Consider the following 18,684-nt stretch of genomic DNA (forward strand, 5'->3'; position numbering starts at 1 on the left):
CTCTGCATTCCATGACTGTTTCATAACGGGTTAATGTAAGTACTCTTTGTTCATGAATATTCAACTTTTACAAACATAAACCATAATCTCTGGATATTTGATCCCCTCGTTCTATAAATAATCAATGTCTTACATAAAAGTTATTCTTAAGCCACAAGAAGCTTAGCGTGTATTATCAGAATATGTCATCCATAAACACTCAAATGACAAATCAGTCACATTGTTGGGGATTTTACTTCTTTGTGTAATGCAAAAATTTTATAAAAACAGTATGAAAACATGATAGATGTGATACAAAACAAGTGTTTTTTTTCCCTGCCAACCAGCAGCCATCATTACACACACTGTACAAAAAAAAAATACAAGACCATATGACGTCTGTGAACTTCAAATTAGCACCGTAGTTGAAATCAGTGATGAATCATCATTCATACATTCACACTTGCATTCACAAATCAGAAATAAAATAAAACCACACATTCTGAGACGTTTGCAGGTGCGAGGAAATGAAAGAGGAAAGGCATGAAGCAGGAAGAGGAAGTCAGAGGGATTGGACTTCCTCTGGTGTCTGCCAAGGCACTGATGAGCTCAGCTGTTCTTGTGTCACTCTAAAGTTTTTTTATAGTCAACAAATAACCAAAACAGAAAGTAAGGTTGTCAGTTTGGTTAAACAGCCACAAGTCAATGTGTTTTTCATATAACTACAAGTTGACCTGAATCCTAAACATAAAATATCACCATGTTCCTGTTTGCAGTTGAACATTCTTTGGGTTTTCTTGCTTCAGTCAGAGAATCTCTGCATGTCACTGTCTCTGCGAACGCTGCTGCTGTCAAGAAAACGGTCACAAGGGAACTCGATGAGGTCTCCCTCATCAAGCGGTGCGAGGCGTGCAGGTCGACTGCTCTGATAGCTGGTGAAGTCAGCCGACACAGAGGCGGTCGCCATGGGACGAAACGGTCTCCTGGTGGAGTACATGTGGCGCACGTGCACAGCTGACTTCCTCTTCTGCAGCCTCCTCTTCAGGCTCCGCCCCAGCCAGACCCCTCCAACCACGAGCAACAACACGGCGTTCCCGGCCAACGTGGCCACCGTCACCAGCTGGAGGTCAGAGGTCAGAGCACCCTCACGGCTGGGATTGTCAGGTAGAGTCACCAGGCCTGTGCAGTGGTCCCGGGGTGCCACCTGACACACGGACCCACCGACTACGCCTTCCACACACACCATGTATGTGACGTCTGGGCTCAGCTCACGCAGGGTTACTGAGCGAGATGTTCCTGGAGTGTAAACATAACGGGGGAACCGATCTTGAATCCCAAACCGATCAAAAAGTATCCGATAGTGGACTTCTTCCAAGCCTGGACCATGCCCTGGTGTGTAGGGGTGATGATCCCTGGTGGTCCAGTGGACGGTGACAGTGTTGGACGTCACCTGATCCACTGAAACATTGGTGATAAAGTGGCGGTTGAACACACAAGGATCTGTGATAACAGGAAAGGCCTCCTTGTGGTCTGACCTCAGGAGGTCAAACTTTTCTCCAGACTCGACTGTGGGCAGTCTCGTGCTTGGATCAGTGGTGTTCAGGTTTTGGTTTCCAGAGTAACTTGGTGTTGATGTATTTGCTGGATCAGTTTTTGATCGTCGTCTCCCTTTGGGACGCTTTCCAAGCAGCTCTTTCTTTGATTTCTTCCTTTCAGGTGCAGCAGATGGTGACTCCAACTCTATACCTCCCTGGTCACCTTGGACTCCTACATCCTCCTGACCCTCTCTCTTCATTTTCTCCACATCTTTCCTCATTTTAAGCCCAGCATTGCCCCCCTTTCTCAGAGTCATACCTGCCTCCTCCACCCCACCCCCTTCACCTCCCTCCTCCTGCTTTAGTTCATCTACCGTTCCTAACTCTTTCACCTCTTTCTTCACCAGCATTCCTCCATCCCGACTCTCCTCAGGCCCAGCTTGGCTCTTACACAACTGGGTCCAGTTCCCCAGGGGCTGCAGCTGGGAACTGTTCACATAGTCCAGATATTTCCCCCTCAGCGTTGCTGGGTAATGACATTGCACAAAAACAGTCAACAGTTTGCCCTGAGAGTGCGCAGCAGTCATCCATCTTTTCAGCTCCTGTAAGCGACAGTCGCACGTCCAGTTGTTGCCATGGAGATCAAGGTCGTAAAGCACATTGTTGAGTGCGAAAATCTCCCCTGACAAGCTGGTGAGCATGTTGTTCTTCAGCTTCAGCACCCTGAGATGTTTTAGTCGGGAAAAAGCGAGGGAATCCACAGTGGAAATCTTGTTGTGACCGAAGTCCAGCTCCTCGATTCGCTCCAGGGAGTCCAGCAGACCAGCGGGGATTTCCTCCAGCTCGTTACCGTCAATCAGAAGCTGTTTGAGGCTTGACAGCCCACTCAGAGCCCCGCTGTCCAGGCGAGAGATTCTGTTGTTGCTGAGGGACAGCTTGGACAGTTTTTTCAGATTCTGGAAAACGTGGTTTCCCACGTATTGGATTTCATTTTCAGACAGCAGCAAAGTTGTCAGAGCTCTGAGTTGGGAAAAGGTGAGGGCATTGTGCACTGAAGTCTGCTTGTTGTGCGCCAGGTTCAAGAAGCGCAGGTTAGTGAGTTCAGAGAAAGCGTTTTTGTGAATGTGCAGCAGTTTGTTTGATTCCAGGTGGAGATAGCGCAGACTGGGCAAACTTTTAAAAACAGAGTCCTGCAGAGTTTCGATTGAGTTGCCATCCAGACGCAGTTTGACAAGATTGTCCAAGTTGGCAAAGAGCTCCGGTGTGACTTTCTTGATGACATTATTATTCCCATAGAGAACTGTTAATTTCGTCAGAGGTTGTAAAGTCCCAGCAGGTATATTAGATAAAAGATTATGTCCCAAATACAGCTCCTCCAACTTGGAGAGCTTCTCAAATGCTTTTGGGTGTATGCTTTGTAACTGATTGTACTGTAAATTCACCCTCAGTAGATTACTGTACCGTGAGAAGTCGAATGCAGAGATGTTACTGATGAAGTTACCCCCCAGGCTGAAGATCAGCACCTCCTCGGACGTTCGCGCGCCAGGTTTTGGCACAGCGCGCAACCCGCGGTTTGTGCACATGAAGTGCTGCGAGTGCTGGCAGTCACAGCGGTCGGGGCAAAAGTCCGGCGCCGGTGAGGACGAGATGAAGCCATTGAGGGACAGAAGTAAAAAGCAAATCCCAGCCAGGAAATTGCCGGTATCCATCCCCACAGCGCGCCTGGCACAGCCAGGGACTGGCGCAGCATTCGTTTTGTAGATTTCAGGTGCAGTCGCGCCTCTCCCCTCTCATGCTGTAGATCCACTCGTCCATCTTACACTTGTTGCTCCCATATGTGGAGACATGCATCAAGCGCACGGCTTCATCACTTTGCAGCATCATCAACGGCGAAACGGCATTTGTGCACTGCGCTCTGGTGCTGTCTCAGTAAAGCCTCCATCCCCCAAGTGGTCATCTGCAGCGAATTACAGAGTTTCACAAAAAGCAGAGTTCAGAGTGTGCTCTCTCACACACACACACTCACTCACATTAACACACAGTGAAGTAGTCCCTCCTCCGCAACTCTGTGTCTCTGCCAAAGACAGATGTGCACAAGTCCTGACGCACGAGATCCAGAGCTTTGCGCGTGCACGCGAGTAATCAAATACACACAGGGGTCTCTCCAGTGAGAGGGGAATGGAGGGAGAGAGAGCTTGAGAAAGCCTTTGACCGAGTTTCCTGCGCGCCCCCGCAGCCACCGGGGGTCTGAGATCTGGATTAGATCCCTGGTATGGACAAAACAGACAAGAATATTTCCTTCCCACGGAAGCCCAAGAGAACCCCAAAGTCCTCACAGTGGGGAGCAGAGAGAGCGTACAAAAATTCGTTTAAAAAAAAGTTGAATAAAATGATTTAAGTCATCTCGCCATTGGTTTTCAATGAAAAAAGATGATCCATCAAACAGCTGTAGCTCAGTGAACATCCATGTGATTCCTCCTGAAAGCCAGAGGACATTAAACCTGAGCATAGCTTACACAAAGCTAACATAAACTACAATCATCCCATCAACAACACAATGTGCAGTCAGTACAGAAGGGACTCTGTCTTCATGCAGCTCAGCTATAATTTACTATTCTCTCATTAACGCGCCTGGAGTTGAGGGCCATAAGGCGCACAGATGGTTCACATTTGCAGACGAGGAATTCGGGTCGTGAAGTGTGTGTTAAGACTGACGCAGAGAGGTGCCAGATCTAAGTGAAAGATCTCCAACTTGTGAGTGGAGAAATAAATGCCTGCTGAATGGAGCATGTAAGGACTTTGTGCAGAAATTAGCAGAGTGAGAGATGAATGTCTGCAGTGTACATGGTGGTTTATGTTCCTGTCCATCTGGGAGAGCATGTAATGTTCCTGCCAAGGCATTTGCACATGAGGTAGAGAACTTACCAATGACTTACTCAGCCTCATGTCCGATCAGTGGTTTCCACCCTTTTTTTAGTTTAGTGTAGGGGAGACAGGGCATGGTTGAAACATGGAAAATGTTGTTACACAGCTATTTCCACCAGTCAGAGGTAACAAAGGGATCACATGATCTGCTTCTCCCAGATCCTACCTGGTGATTTTCAGAAACAGGTGCAATCAATTCCCAAAGAGAGGCAGAGAGAAAGAGGGGAAAACAGATTTTAGGTTGGGAAAGAATTTTTTTCTTTTATCAAGATGTATTTTTGTGATTATTTTTTACTAATGTAGAAAAAACACATTGCATGTATTTGATGACATTAGTGGTTGAGTAAATATGAAGCATTTTTTCCTTGTTATGCTAATAATGCTAATACAGCAGCTAAACAGTGGCTTACATGGTGGTGATGGGTTAAAACACATCTGTTGGATGTCTTTCAACCATTCCCTTACACATCACCAAAAGTATGCTTGAACATTTTTTCATAATGGCAGGAGCAGGGGGACAAATCCCAGGGGGGTACCAAAGAGTTGTCCTTTGTAATAATACATATACTCTCTTAAATCTGTATGTTTGGTTTTGTTCCTGTTTGTTGACAATTTGATAAAAATATAAAGTTGCAGAATAGTTTGATGTAGTTTGGTTATTCATAAAAGTATTTCTTAGTAGTAGACAGGTAGGATATGGACTTATAAGTAACAGTGACATAATTACTAATTACTAATTAATATCACTAATTTATATCACTATGTAAGATATTAGAGAAGGTATCAGAAAGAAAGAAAGAAAGAAAGAAAGAAGAAGAAAGAAAGAAAGAAAAAAAGAAAGACTAAAGCATTTATATTACAGTCCTCTCCAGGAATTACTCTCTAAAATATTACTGTTTATTGTCCCCTGCAACAATGAAAAGGGATTTTCAGGAGAAAGAAAGGTCTGACAGAGCTATGCCTGCTGATGTTTTGACTTAAGCATCTGATGAGGTTTAGTACTGCATGTTCACAGACATCACATCACATTCCAGAAGAATTAATCTGATATGCATTTTGATTTTGACGCATAAGGAGTGTGTTTTTATGACCTTTACCCAGCCAGTCAGCAGGACAACTATTTCAGATATAGTCTATGGACAAAATAACAAACAAAGTCCCACATGTGGTGTTCTCAGTGCTACATGGCTTCATCAATCTGTTCCTGGATATGATGGCTCAGCGAGCCTGTCTATATAGCTATACATAGAATTTAACATCATTATGCAAATGTTCATCAATTATGCATTTAATACTTCTGCATAAGCATGGAGTGTCATTAACATGCGTGTGCACACATATACTTGCTCACACAGTCTGGGATTGGAGAGAAAATTGGAGTGTTTTTTTTTTTTTTTTTTTTATGATCTTGAAATTGACATGCTGTGGTCTCTGCTCCGTACTTCATCTCACTGTTACTAGTTGGATGGTTGGTAACAAAGGAATAACATGTATGATTTTAGGTCATGAGGTCTGTGATCATTTCAGACAGGTTTGACTTGACTTCATTTGTAGGGAGCAAATTCAGGTCCTCTGTGCACAAATTTGAGAACTGTGGCTCAAAATTTCAGTAATTTATAAGAGCAGATGCAAAAAAAGGGGTTATACTATACCTTGTTGCCCCTATTTTAAAGCCACATAGATAAGCTTGAATATACTGACAACACTTTTTTGTTCATTGTTAAAGGAAATGTTAACGAATGTCAACCAGCTAGTGTATTAGCCAGTTGTGTATTGACAAAGAGTCCAAACTCTGGCTTATTGACAGGTTTTTAAACTGCAGGCCTAGTGTGTAACTTTAGCTCACTAAATGAAGGGTTAAGATTTCAAACATCGTTTAGATCAGTATTTTGAATATTATTCTAAAACCTTGATAATAAAGTGGTAGCATGCAGATGCACACAAAACACATGCACACAGATGCAGCTCAGAAGCAATAGGTTAAATGCTTTCTGCAGCCACACAAATGCATGAGTTCTGCAGACTTTTTCAGCACAGAGCAGAGGCTCCAAACCCTCCCTGACTGAATCAACCCTGATGAATATCTGTTGCCAGACATCATCAGACATTTTAGTCGTATGTGTGACTGAGAGTCTGTGTATTAGAGCAGCAAAGAGAAATGTACCCCTTGGGGAAGCCCCCTCTCTCTGGGAGGTCATTTCCTGTCTGACAAGAAATGTCTCCATAGTATTTTTGCTTCTCTGCTCCCTCATCTGAACCCCAGTCTTCACAGTCTCCCTTTTCCTCTCACAGGAAAACGCACAGTGAGGGAACAATCAACGCAGAATCAGACACAATGAGCTGCAGTCATTTTTTTAATGGCTAATGCTTGCATGTGTCAGAGTTAAACACCCACCCACCCACCCACCCACCCATCCATCCATCCATCCATCCATCCATCCATCCATCCATCCATCCATCCATCCATCCATCCATCCATCCATCCATCCATCCATTCATTCATCCATAAAATAAAATAAAAATCTAGAAGAGGAGACAGATTCATCCTGAGGACAGCTGAACCTGAAAGAGAAGCAGAGTTGTAGTAAAAGATGAAAACACAAGAGAAAGAAACAGATAAGACAGTCTGGGAGTAGTGAGAGGAGGGGATCAGGGAGGAGGGAAGTGAGTGAGCCTGATCCAGACAGATTGTTGTAAAGGGAAAAGTGCTCTGGAGTTGACCCAGATTCACAAAGAAGCTGGCACAAAAACAGAACTGAGGACCCTGTACAGAGCTGTCTGCCCCTGTGCCTGCACACAATGAGGGCTCCTAACTTGTTTTTCTAGCACATCCTTTCATCACCTTTCCTCCTCCCGGTGGGCCTCTCACTGTCCAACCCAGTGACCAGATGACATTTCAACAGCTCTGCAGAGACACCGAGTGTGTATATGAGGGAGAAGCCTAAATCTATCAGTGAAAACACAGGGGCTGTTTATCAGTCTGCACCTGAGCGTGTCTATTTCATGGGACTGCCAAATTTAGTGAGAGTGTGTCTGCATGAAATAAAGAATATCCAGGTCAGTGTAGGTGAGTCCGTGTGTGCATGTAAATGAGCTGGAGCTGTCGTGTAAGTAGGTCGTCTTGGTGGTGTTGAATTTCTCCAGCGCAGTCTTCAGGTGTTGAAGCAGTCGAAGTCAGGGTAAAAAGACAGAGGTCAGTTAACATGAGTATTAATAATATGCTACATTCAATCTGTCTATATCAGGGGTCTGCAACCTTACTATCAAAAGAGCCATATTTTTTTCATGTTCTAACAAAAAAAAAAAAAACTCAAACAGAAGTGTAGTGTTTAGGCCTACTTAGAAATGACTTCAACAATAAAATATGCAGGCCTACTTGAGTCTTTTTCATATTTGTGTACAACTAATAAAATAAAAACTACCCCACTTCAAGATGTATAAAAAGCCCATATAGCAGCTGCTTAGCAGCTTGGCAAAGTGATAATATAAATCTGTATTTTTTATGATTATGGCTGATGATTTATGGCTGTAGATGTGACTTTGATCTCAATTTACCATAACAGTTTTCAAAATGGATCACTTTTGTTTCTCTTTAATTTGGTGCTTTTCAGAAAATTTCTCAAAACATATATGCATATTTTAGTTGACAAATTGTTAAAACTTTAGTTTAATTTAACTTAATTTGATGGCAAAAAGGCAAAAATTAAACAAATAAAGAACTGGATCAAGAAAAACTTTTATCTTAATGACTTCCATTGCCAATGCCAGAGGGAACCACTTCAAGGAGGCTAAAGAGCCACAGGTTGGTCTCTATAAATATATTATCACAATACATTATATATTTATATCCTCTCCAACAACCTCTTTCATAGCAGGCACAACTGCTGACATAACAAGAAAAATGGTGATTAATTGATAACATCTAATATGAAACAAATCTTAACTAACCTGGGATGGAAATTACAGATCTTAAATTATGCAGAACACTTTTTTTTAGGGTGGGGTGGGGTTCTGTTATTCCCATGTACATGTTCTGTACATTTCAAGGTAGTCTGTAAAAAAATACCATCCTCCCTCTTAATCGTCAGATGTAGCGTTCAATGTGCTTATGTAGGTCATACTGAAGCATCATTATTAAAATCTGTCTGTTTAACAACCAGAGAAAAAAAAAAACACAGAGGTTTTGAGGGTCAACTTAGATGATGGTCTAAGATGCTTTGAGGAGGATCTGTTTTAAATGGACTGCCTCACCACCTTCTGGCCCAGAGTCTCACGCTGTGTTAAATTACTTTTAGCGAGGTGTGTGTTTATTTTGCAATTAAATGGAGATTGGATCAAAACAAAATTTCTTTGTTCAAGACAACTTTTTACTGGATATAGCATGCTGAGGTAAGGTATTTATCAGTACAGTTACGTGGTGCTACAGTTTAAACCCTGACATCAAGCAGACGTTGTAGTAGCCGGCTATATGTAGCGCTATCTGCATCCCAGTGCTCAGACATATCTGTAGGCTAACGTGGCAACAAGTAAACACTGTCAGTTTGTAAGTAGTTTAGTAGCCGTCTATATTAAGCGCAACTGGCAGTGCGGTGCTCTAAGATGTGTCTATAATGTGTATCATCAGTAAATCCTGGTTATGTCCTGCCAGTCATCTACCAAGCAGAGCTAACGTAACCTCACTCTTCATTTTATTGATAGACTCTCAAGTTTGAACAGACCACTGCAGAATAACTGCTGACTGTGGGTTGGAATGAACATTATCACAATGAATGGACATTGAATGGACATTATTACTACAAAATTAATCATAGAAATAGTTTCAAGCAGAGAAAACACAGATCTCTCTTCTCTCTACTAAACTTTGTCAGCCGGTGTGGTGTCATCATAGAGACCTAGAAGTGCCGTAAATTGGTCCAATCCTGCTTGACCTGATGGGGAAGCTAAGAAGTAGCAATTTAAAATAATCTGTAATCAACAATGCTTGTGCTGATAATCTCATTTTAAAGTGTGGATTACGATCAGGCATATATCCAGAAGGGAGCCCTTTCAAGATCACTTAAAAACTCCTCATAGCCCCTTTAAAATCCCCTACAGAAACTAAAATGCAGTGGCCATGTGTTAGAATAATACACCCTTTGTGTTTTACATCACACTTTTACAGAATATCTGTAATGACAGTAATCACACAATATGATAACTGTTAAAATTTTCCAAACTCTGATCTAACTGCTCACTTTTTGAGTTGCTAGTACTTCAGGACTGGAGATGAGCTCATAAGGGAGTGATTTTGGACAGAGCCCAGGTCTCTGGATCTGTAGCAGCCACTGGGATTCAGTCATCAGCTCTTTTGTTTGGTATGAGTGTGCTTTCAATGGCATGATAAAATGCGTTCACTGCTGAAGGCCGTCTGATTCAGTGGATTAAACCTTTAACAAACTTCCAGTTAAGGTCGTTTTTATCTACTTTAGCATCTTGGAATTGTACTATGTAGTTTTTATCAGTAGCTTGCTCCAGGCTTGTTATTGCTCATGGAGTTGCACGTGTTTTAGCTGTCTGAGTATAGGGATTCTAAGTGGTGTCTTTAGGTTAACTCCAGTGGTGCCAACCTTGAAATCTGATTGACAAACCCAAGTGCCAGCTAAAACTCCTAAACCATGGCAGCCTGACTGATGTTAAAATCAGCTGGCTTTGTTAAAAAAAGACAGTAAAAGACTTTCTTTCCTTGCATTTTAATGTGTGACATTTATTGTTATTGAATATTTTTATCGTAAGGTTGGACATAAATCCTTTTTGCACCATGAAAGAAAAAGCTTAGAATATCTACATCATCAATCTGTTGTGATCCCTTGCTCAGTTACAAATCATACACAGGAGTAGAATGTCTTGTAATGTTATCTGTTAAAGTAGACGTAATAAGCGAAGAAAGAACAGATAAAGAATGCTTTGAGTTTGTGTCTACGAGCACACCTGATTCATACGACGTTGGGCCAACTCTGAAGTTGGACACTTTAACATGGAACCCAATAGGATTTCCTTTGCTTTTGTAGCCAGCCTCAAGTGGGCACTCAAGGAATTTCTATTTCTATTTCAGCATTGGCAACAGACTGTAAAATAAATGGACATAGTTTTGTGATGCCACCCATTTGTTTCTGAACCAGTTTTGAGCCAAATTGATGCCAGGGACCATATTGGAAATGGGCCTCCACACTACCAGCTATTGGGCACCTGCCCGTCAATCAGCTGAGCTGTGCTTCTGATTGGGCAAATTGTGTTCTTAAAATCTGTTCCAGGTTGGAAACATGTTTATTCCTGCTGTTAAAATGGCTTTTCAGCTTGGAGTGTGGTTTCTTGTACTTCTGAACTGCAGATTCTGGCACTTTAGCCCTGCCTCATATTTCTAGACTGGCCACTTGGCTCAGCTAATGCAGATTAAAATGGATTGAAGTAGGGATGCACGATATTATCAGCACAATATCAGTATTGGCTGATAAAAGCTTAAAAACACGTTTATCGGTATCAGCAGATATGAAAATTTCTGCCCATATGCACGGCCGATAAGGTGCTATTCAGTTAGGATTATTATTATTTTCCATCTGAAAAATAAGCTCCTGAAATAAAATGTAGCACTTCATTTATTTGCACTGCAGAGCTCTGTGTCTGTCACCAGGTTGTTACAGTAGCTCTAAAATAATCAAATGCTATTGGTTATGTTTAAAAATGCATTGTACATTTAAAGTTCATGTGATCTAAAGAAATTATTTTTCTGTATTTCAATGCTGAATGTCTTGAGTTTGAAAAAATAATACATTTCTTATTCATGGTAAAATCAAATGTTTTTTGTCTTGTTTTATGTGTGTTTCTTAAACAAATAAGACCGTCACAATAAGAGTAACATATAAATTCCAGTACAGGATAGACTTAGCTTTCTTTACAGTGAAAAATACAAACAAACTTGTGATTATCGGTATCGGCCAAAAGGGGTTTCGATATATCGGCATATCGGATATCGGCAAAAATCCAATATCGAGCATCCCTAGATCGAAGACTAAAAAAATAAGGCAAATGGAATGTGTGGAGTTGGAAAGATGTTTTGCCTCAAACTGATGAATCTTTTTGGATGAGAGGGGAAATGTCTTCCTGACTTTACACAGTCCAGTTTAGGGATGTCGCGATCTGATACACTGATCGGTATCAGCACCCGATGTGGCTGTTTTTGGAGGATTGGATAGTATCGCATTTTGTTAGGTGATCAGGACTGATCCAGTTTTCATGTGTTTTCAGCACTGTCATGCTTTATGGCTGCTGTAAATCAAACCACGTGGCAAACATGTCCGCTGTGTTGGACTTCTTCTCTTTGGAAAGCAATGATAGTAAAACAGCGTCTTTCAACATTTGTAAAGTGAGTGTTCCTTGAGGAGGAACCAACAGGGCTTACTTTAATACAACAAATATGATTTGTCATTTACAACGGAATCATCCAACAGAGTACGGGATTTATCAGAGAAGGGGATCGGATTGGTATCTGATCAGTATTGGGTCAGTATCGAATCGGTATTGGATTGGATCGGAAGCAAAAAAATCTATATCAGGACAGGTACAAAGGGCTTCTTGTCTGACATGAATTTCCAGAAAGAAATTGAACGGATCACATTTTAATTACAATAATAACAGTAGTAGTAGTAATACTATGTGATGGGACTGCTCACGTGTCAGTGTTAATTATTCCTCAACATTATTAAAGATGAACAATGATGGAAGGAAACATTTAAAGATTCCTGGAAAGAGCTCTATCGTACCCGGTTCTGTTTTTTGGAACATATCTTGCAGGCACCTGAAGTGATTCTTGTGGCTGAAGGCACTGCGTTGTTGACCCCTGATCTAGATGAACACTAAGGACTGAGCACTGCCAAAACAAGCACACTAATAAAGAATTATGAAACAAAATCATAAACAGGAGTTATACTCTTGGTGAATTTATCCTGTGTACAACTCAAACACACAAACAGAAATGAATTTAATGTATACCACCAGGGACTGACATGTTACTAATGAGCCTCACACAAAGTCACAAACTCAGAGGGAGTTGTTTTGTGGAAACATGTGCGTCCTATTGTGCGCAGGGCTTTTGTATCCTGTGGGCTTAACATGCATCAGAGACACAATCTGTAGAGGACACATCCTGGTAACATAACACCGCATGAAACAAGCAGATTATCACAGTAATCCATGCAGGATGTGCCACAATGAAGATGAACAGCAGCTTTGATGCTCCAACAGAGCTGTAATCAATAGGAAATTAGTCAAACTAATAACAGATTGTGTCTGTGTGTGGCAATCTTGTAAAGTGTGTGAGGGTCTGTATGTGTAAATGTGTAGATGTTCAGTGATGTTGGCATGACTTTGATGAAATTCTAATGTAGAAAGTATTTGCGAGTTGCTTATAAGAGTCTTCGAAGGGAGAGCAAAGTAAGAGGAAGCAAAAGAGGGGATGAGGAGGTGGGATTGTGTGTGTGTGTCTTTGTATGTGTGTCTGAGGAGAGTTTACATGAGCAACAGCTGCTGGGATCATTAAGTGCTTTAGCTAAGGCTGGGAATCACAGATTCAGCCCGCGCTCACATGCATTAACTGTGTGTGTGTGTGTGTGTGTGTGTGTGTGTGTGTGTGTGTGTGTGTGTGTGTGTGTGTGTGTGTGTGTGTGTGTGTGTGTATGTGAATGTTTGTGAGTGGAAGGGTTGAGTGTGTTTATGCACTTAGAGAGCGATGGTGAAAGACTCCATCCCCTCTGTGAAACATGTGCCTGCAGCTCCTAAAAAATGTCGCTGTGAGTGAAGACGCTGTGTGCGCTGTTTGTTTTACAGAAAGTGTGGCCGTTTTTAGGCTCTGAAACGAGCATAAATGAAAGGATGAGAGAGGAGGGAACGCCTGGGCCCCATGCCTGTGACCCTCCATGTACCCACTGCTCATTTGCTCAACTTCCCCAGGTGGTTCCAATCCAGGAGAGGGGGAGAAAAACGGAGGGAAACGGTGGATGAGACAAAGAAATGTCTCTACAAACCATCACTCCAAACAGTCCCATTAAAATCTGAGCAGCAGAGCATGTCACAAACAGCACTGGGGGAACAAACGCCTGATTGCAATAAAACAAGCACATCATGCAATGTGGGAAATGCATTTGCTTCTGCATTCCTTTCTGCTTTGGAGGCGCTCCAGCCTCTCCTGTCCTGCATGACCTCCCGGGGTCATGTTTTGTCGTTGAGACCAACATGTTGAACGAGTGTTTGGGGGGGTAGAAGAGGGGGGACTGTCAGGGTTAGAGTCGACCCTATGAAAGTTCAGAACGAAGGGAAAAGAGCAGGAAAAAGAAGGAAGGGAGGTTCTTGACATCTGGAAAAAATTAGAGTGCATACTATTGCCCTGTTGAAAGGGTGGAGGGGGAGATAAGGGGGAGGAATAAAGAGGGTAGTGTAAAGGAAAGAGTATGTGAGTGTGTGTTGCGAGGACAATGCTTTGATCTGGAGTGTTTGATAGAAGCTGTCTGCATGCACATAATCAGCCTCAATCACATAATGACACAAAGGGAACATAATGCCTCCAGATCTGAAGATGGCTGAGCTGCAGAGAAGATAACACCGAGACTCAAGGACTTAAACACTCTGGAAACCGTTACAGTCTGCACAGGCATGCATATAAACACCCATATGCACGTTTCCAGCCATTATCATGTTACACTCAGCTTATACAATGCAAAACCAGACACGAGCAAGAGTAGAAAACGAAGGGCTTTATGAGTCACCAAACAAAGTCGCCACTCAGTAATTTAGAGAGACATCTGATCTCCAGCTGTCGAGCTCCAGTTCAGCATTGCATTGTATCTGTGCAACATCGCCCTCTGCAGCTGAAAAACGTCACAGCCAAAGGAGGAAAAAGTAAACTTATGGTGTTACAGAGAGTGCTGATCCTCCTCTGAAAATTTTTGTCAACTCACTGCCTCTTTGTGATACTGTGCGAAGTGAAGCTGTAATACCAGATTAATGGGTGCTGCTGACACATTGAGCTGGTCAAGGCAAGGCCTGGGCAGAAGCTGCTGGTGTAGCTGTGAGACTGGTGCCAAACCCTAGTTAACATGTTAATCAAAAAATCATAGGTGTCTCTGGTTGGTTCAGTCAAAAGCAGAACACAGTCTTGTTTTGAATTGAAGCTGGCACTCAGTGTTTAAAGACTCTTTTCATTTTTGTCTTGTGTATTTAATGATTTCTTTCTGCTTAAAGAGCACTGTTTGGTCATCAGAGCTGTCAACCAATCACCATCTTAATATCAAATAACAAACTAACACAACTTCTGCAAAAATAAGTAAATAAATAAATAAAAGCTGCAAGCAGGGTTGGTCAGGTCCTCGCATTGGCGTCTGTCCCTTTATGCCAGTTTCACCTCCACTGTCAAGGTTTCATTCTTTTCTGACCCTCTAAGAGGTATCACAATTAAGGTGATGTATTATTTTCCGCTCTCAGTCACATGACCAGCTTCACTGAACTCTCAATCAATGTGTGACATCACCACCAAGTGCGACTTTCTCAGGAGTGAAAATGACTTAAGTTTTAGAAACGTTTCCTCATAGATGCCACAGTTTTGATCAAATTCCCCTTAGTGAGAGGACCCTAATAAATAACACTTGCAAACAAATCAGCATGAAAATCAGGAATCAGGAATACTTTATTAATCCCAGGGGGAAATTTTGTAAGTTCCTACTCCAATACTCAAAAGATCCTAAAAAAAATTAAAATGTATTTGGATTTTCTACAGAAGGATGATGCCACTGAGACTAAATGCTCATAAACACAAAATAAAATGTGTCACCTGAAAGAGTTTCTGGAATGTTGCAGCTTGTAAATCGCAGATGACAGAGCAAAACTGAGATAAAACCTGAGCAAACCGAAGCTTTTGGTCACATTGTGTACTTTACTACCTGCAGGTTTACTTCATCAAATTGAGGCTCCTCCTGGCAATTTATAACTGATATCAAATCATTCTTTAAATGCGGTGCCTTTTGCGTCTCCAGCCTAAATCCAGCTGTATTTTCTGAAAATAATAGAATTTTAAAAAACTTTTTATTTTAGTGAAATTTCACTAATTATCTGTTAAAAACACAAGGATTTAACTCATAAAACTTAAACAGTTTTTTAAAATACCATTTAAAAAACTTAAAATGTGCTATTTTGCCATGTCCCCACTGCCCTTTACATTGTTTCGTTCAAGAAATTATGTTGTTGTTGTTTTTTTTTCCAAAATATTTCTGGATATTTTTATTCAGCTATAAGGGGTTCTTTATATATTTGATAATTTCATCAGCAAAATTTTTTATTTTTGTCTAAAACTGCAGTTTAATATTTGTCCCTGGATTTAGTGTCCACAGTGTTATCCTAAGTTACTGTACCTCTAAGAAGGCTCCACCAACATCAGCATGATGCAGTCTTTTGATGTGATGTCATTCCAGAGGAGGGAAATTCAACAGTGATAAGATTACTCACTTTTCTTGTGTTGATTTTATTATAGTTACTCTTTTATGATGAAGATCTAATGTGGTCCATCATAAAATGTCCACCGTGTTATCCCAGTTTCATGAAGATAATTATCAAATATCATAATTTTAAAAGGTTCCTGGGTAAAAATGTTGATTTCTTGTCAGCTATTCAAAATCCTGTTAGCTTAAATGCTAATAAAGCTAGGCTAAAAGCTATTTTTGTTGTAAAATGTCCACCGTGTTATTGTCCACCGTGTTATCCTTATATGGATAAGAGAGTGGGCACATTCATTGTGACATATATTTTTAAAACTTTAAAAAACATATTAGATTTAGCAGGTTGAGATTGACCTTTATGCTTTTCATAAAGCTTAGAGTCATGTTTTTAAAAAGAAACATCAAAATAAAATAAAAAAGTTTTTTTTACCATTTCTATGACCCAAAAGGCACCGCATTTAAAGAATGAAATGTATGACCAGCAAAAGGAAAACAGATCATACAGGTAAAAGCTACAGGGTGCGTGGGCAACAGGTGAAGAAAAAATTCCTTTGTTTACATTTTCCAATGCAAAGAGTCCGTTGTATGTGATATGTTTGACAATTGAAATAAAGAGCAGGATCTGAATTAAATTTAAACATACACAGGAAACAGCTTGCTGAGTGACAAATCACTTCACTTAGTCCATGGAGGAGTGATGAAAACCCAAAAGTTCCCAGCAGGAGCTTTTAATAAGTTGTTGATCCCTGGGTAAAACTAACAAATCATACACTGAGTGGGAGAAACTTGGACCACACCAGAAGCTCCCTTGTGAGCTAATAAGACTTGGGGTCAAAGGTCATTTTTGGCTTTAAAACAGAGATCCTGTCAGCATCTTGGTTCAGGGGCCTTGAAGTTCTGAGGCAGACTTCCTCCAGTTTTAGAGACCTTTTGACTCTGCAGCTCAGTGCACGGAGCTGAGTAAATTACAGACTTATGCACTGAAAACAGCTCCGGGGACTTTCCACCAACTTGTGTTCTTTGTTAAAAAGAAATCCCCACAAGCGAGCTTTTTAGTTGCTGTCATACGCATGCAGTGACAATATTTGGCCTTTAGATGTCACTGTAACACACAATCTGCCAATCAGTTTATTTTATGTTAATGTGTTCAAGTGTAAGTGACAAAAAGGTGATAAGAGTATAAATAACAATACTGGAATAAATCAGTGCTTAATCAGCTTCTCATTTTATTCACTTTCTCTTCTCCAGAATCTCCTTTGTCTTTAACTGCGCTGCTCAAAGAAATAGTTATTAAGGCACCACCTGTGAGTCTGGCGGTTTACTCCCCCGCTGTATGTATCTCTGTGTGTAACCAGGCGTGGTTTGTGTGGTATGTCAGGGTGTGTTTTCTCGTTCTAATGTGATTTAAAAAGTACAAAACAATCCACCTGGTGTCTGACAGTGGTACAAACACAATCTCATTGTTTCCATCACGTGTCTTGTACTTAAAAAATCATACCAAAGCATTTCAGTGATAAACGCACATTTTTCGGCCAGCCGGCCCTGAGATTGTGGGCAGACATTCCTTGAAACTCCAAACATTGGCATTAGTGTTGTTGGCTTTAAGTATGTGGACACACCCTGCCTCACTCTCCCTTTCAGAGACCTTTTTTCCTCTATTTTATGTTTTCCCTCCCCTCTGTTGCCATAGAAATCAGCGTTGGCAGGAAGTGACAGCCTCGTGCCCATGCAAAGAAGGGAACTTGTTTTGTTGGGTAAACAAATACAAGGCATAAAGGTGGTTCACAAGGACAATGGAGGTGAACTGACAGAGCCAAAGATTCTCCACGCACCACTTTTTCACTGGAGACAAACAGATATAAGTGGAAACACACAAACACATGCTCAGTTGTTCTCCCACTTGCCGTCCGTCTGGGTGCATTTCACACAACTTCTCTCACTTACTCATCGTCTCAGCTAAACAGTCAGCACTTGTGAGTAAAGCCAGCTTTTGCAATCAGAATGTCAGAGGAAAAGCACCAAACAGTCTGTCATCAGACAAGACATACTGTAACTCCAAAACCAAGTACATTTAAATTTATGAACAAGCTGTTCAGTCCATGACAGGGGCTAATATTTCAGTCATTCTTCAAGCAGACATGCAAAACAGGACAACACATGGCAAAATTCTTTTGGTATAAAATGTAGGTAGCACCTCATTGATAACTTTTGTTTTTAGGAAATTGCAATGGACACTTAGCCTATCACTTCTGATGCCATTTTCCCCTTTTCTTGTACCAAATGTCTTAAAGGCATATATTTATTTACTGCCTTTTGTCTTGGACTAGCCTGCTACATGATGAAGTTCGACTGTATTTTTTATCTACTTTTTAATATGTCCTTTTTTGTTGAATAAAGTATATATTTCTGAATTTAGAATGGTTGCCACGGAGCTTTAATTTAAAGTGAATGAAAAACACAATACCCAACGAATCTAAATACAGGCTATCGGCAAAGCTAAGAAAGGAAACCACTTAAAGGCCTTCATTAACACACAGCAGCACCTTAAATCGTGTATTAGCGTAACTTTACATAACCTGTGGGTAGCTGGAGCTCACCTGACTGATACTCCATTGTCTGTGGTTAAACTCACCTTGATTGTATCTTTCAGTCATCGTCCATTCTGCTTCCGTCACTCGATGGTCCGTTCAAAAACGGGCCCGCCCATCCTTTATTTCCCGCCCCTTCCC

General features: G+C 41.3%; 1 protein-coding gene across 1 annotated transcript; it reads right to left on the bottom strand.

Moving 5' to 3' along the window:
• Nucleotides 1–315: 315 nt before the first annotated feature.
• Nucleotides 316–18,651, bottom strand: tril (TLR4 interactor with leucine-rich repeats). The gene is made up of 2 exons (XM_074686516.1): nt 18,588–18,651; nt 316–3,471 (listed from the first exon to the last, which is right to left on the bottom strand). Exon 2 carries the CDS (start codon nt 3,221–3,223, stop codon nt 782–784), a length of 2,442 nt encoding a protein of 813 aa, XP_074542617.1. The 5' UTR covers nt 3,224–3,471; nt 18,588–18,651; the 3' UTR covers nt 316–781.
• Nucleotides 18,652–18,684: the final 33 nt, after the last annotated feature.

Source organism: Halichoeres trimaculatus, unplaced genomic scaffold (genome assembly GCF_033239565.1).
Source record: "Halichoeres trimaculatus isolate MK-OKI-2021-1 unplaced genomic scaffold, fHalTri1.1 fHalTri1_scaffold_14, whole genome shotgun sequence".
Lineage (NCBI taxonomy): Eukaryota > Metazoa > Chordata > Actinopteri > Labriformes > Labridae > Halichoeres > Halichoeres trimaculatus.

Coding starts and splice junctions, on each gene's coding strand:
- tril (XM_074686516.1), bottom strand. CDS start 3,223: ATGGATACCGGCAATTTCCTGGCTGGGATTTGCTTTTTACTTCTGTCC.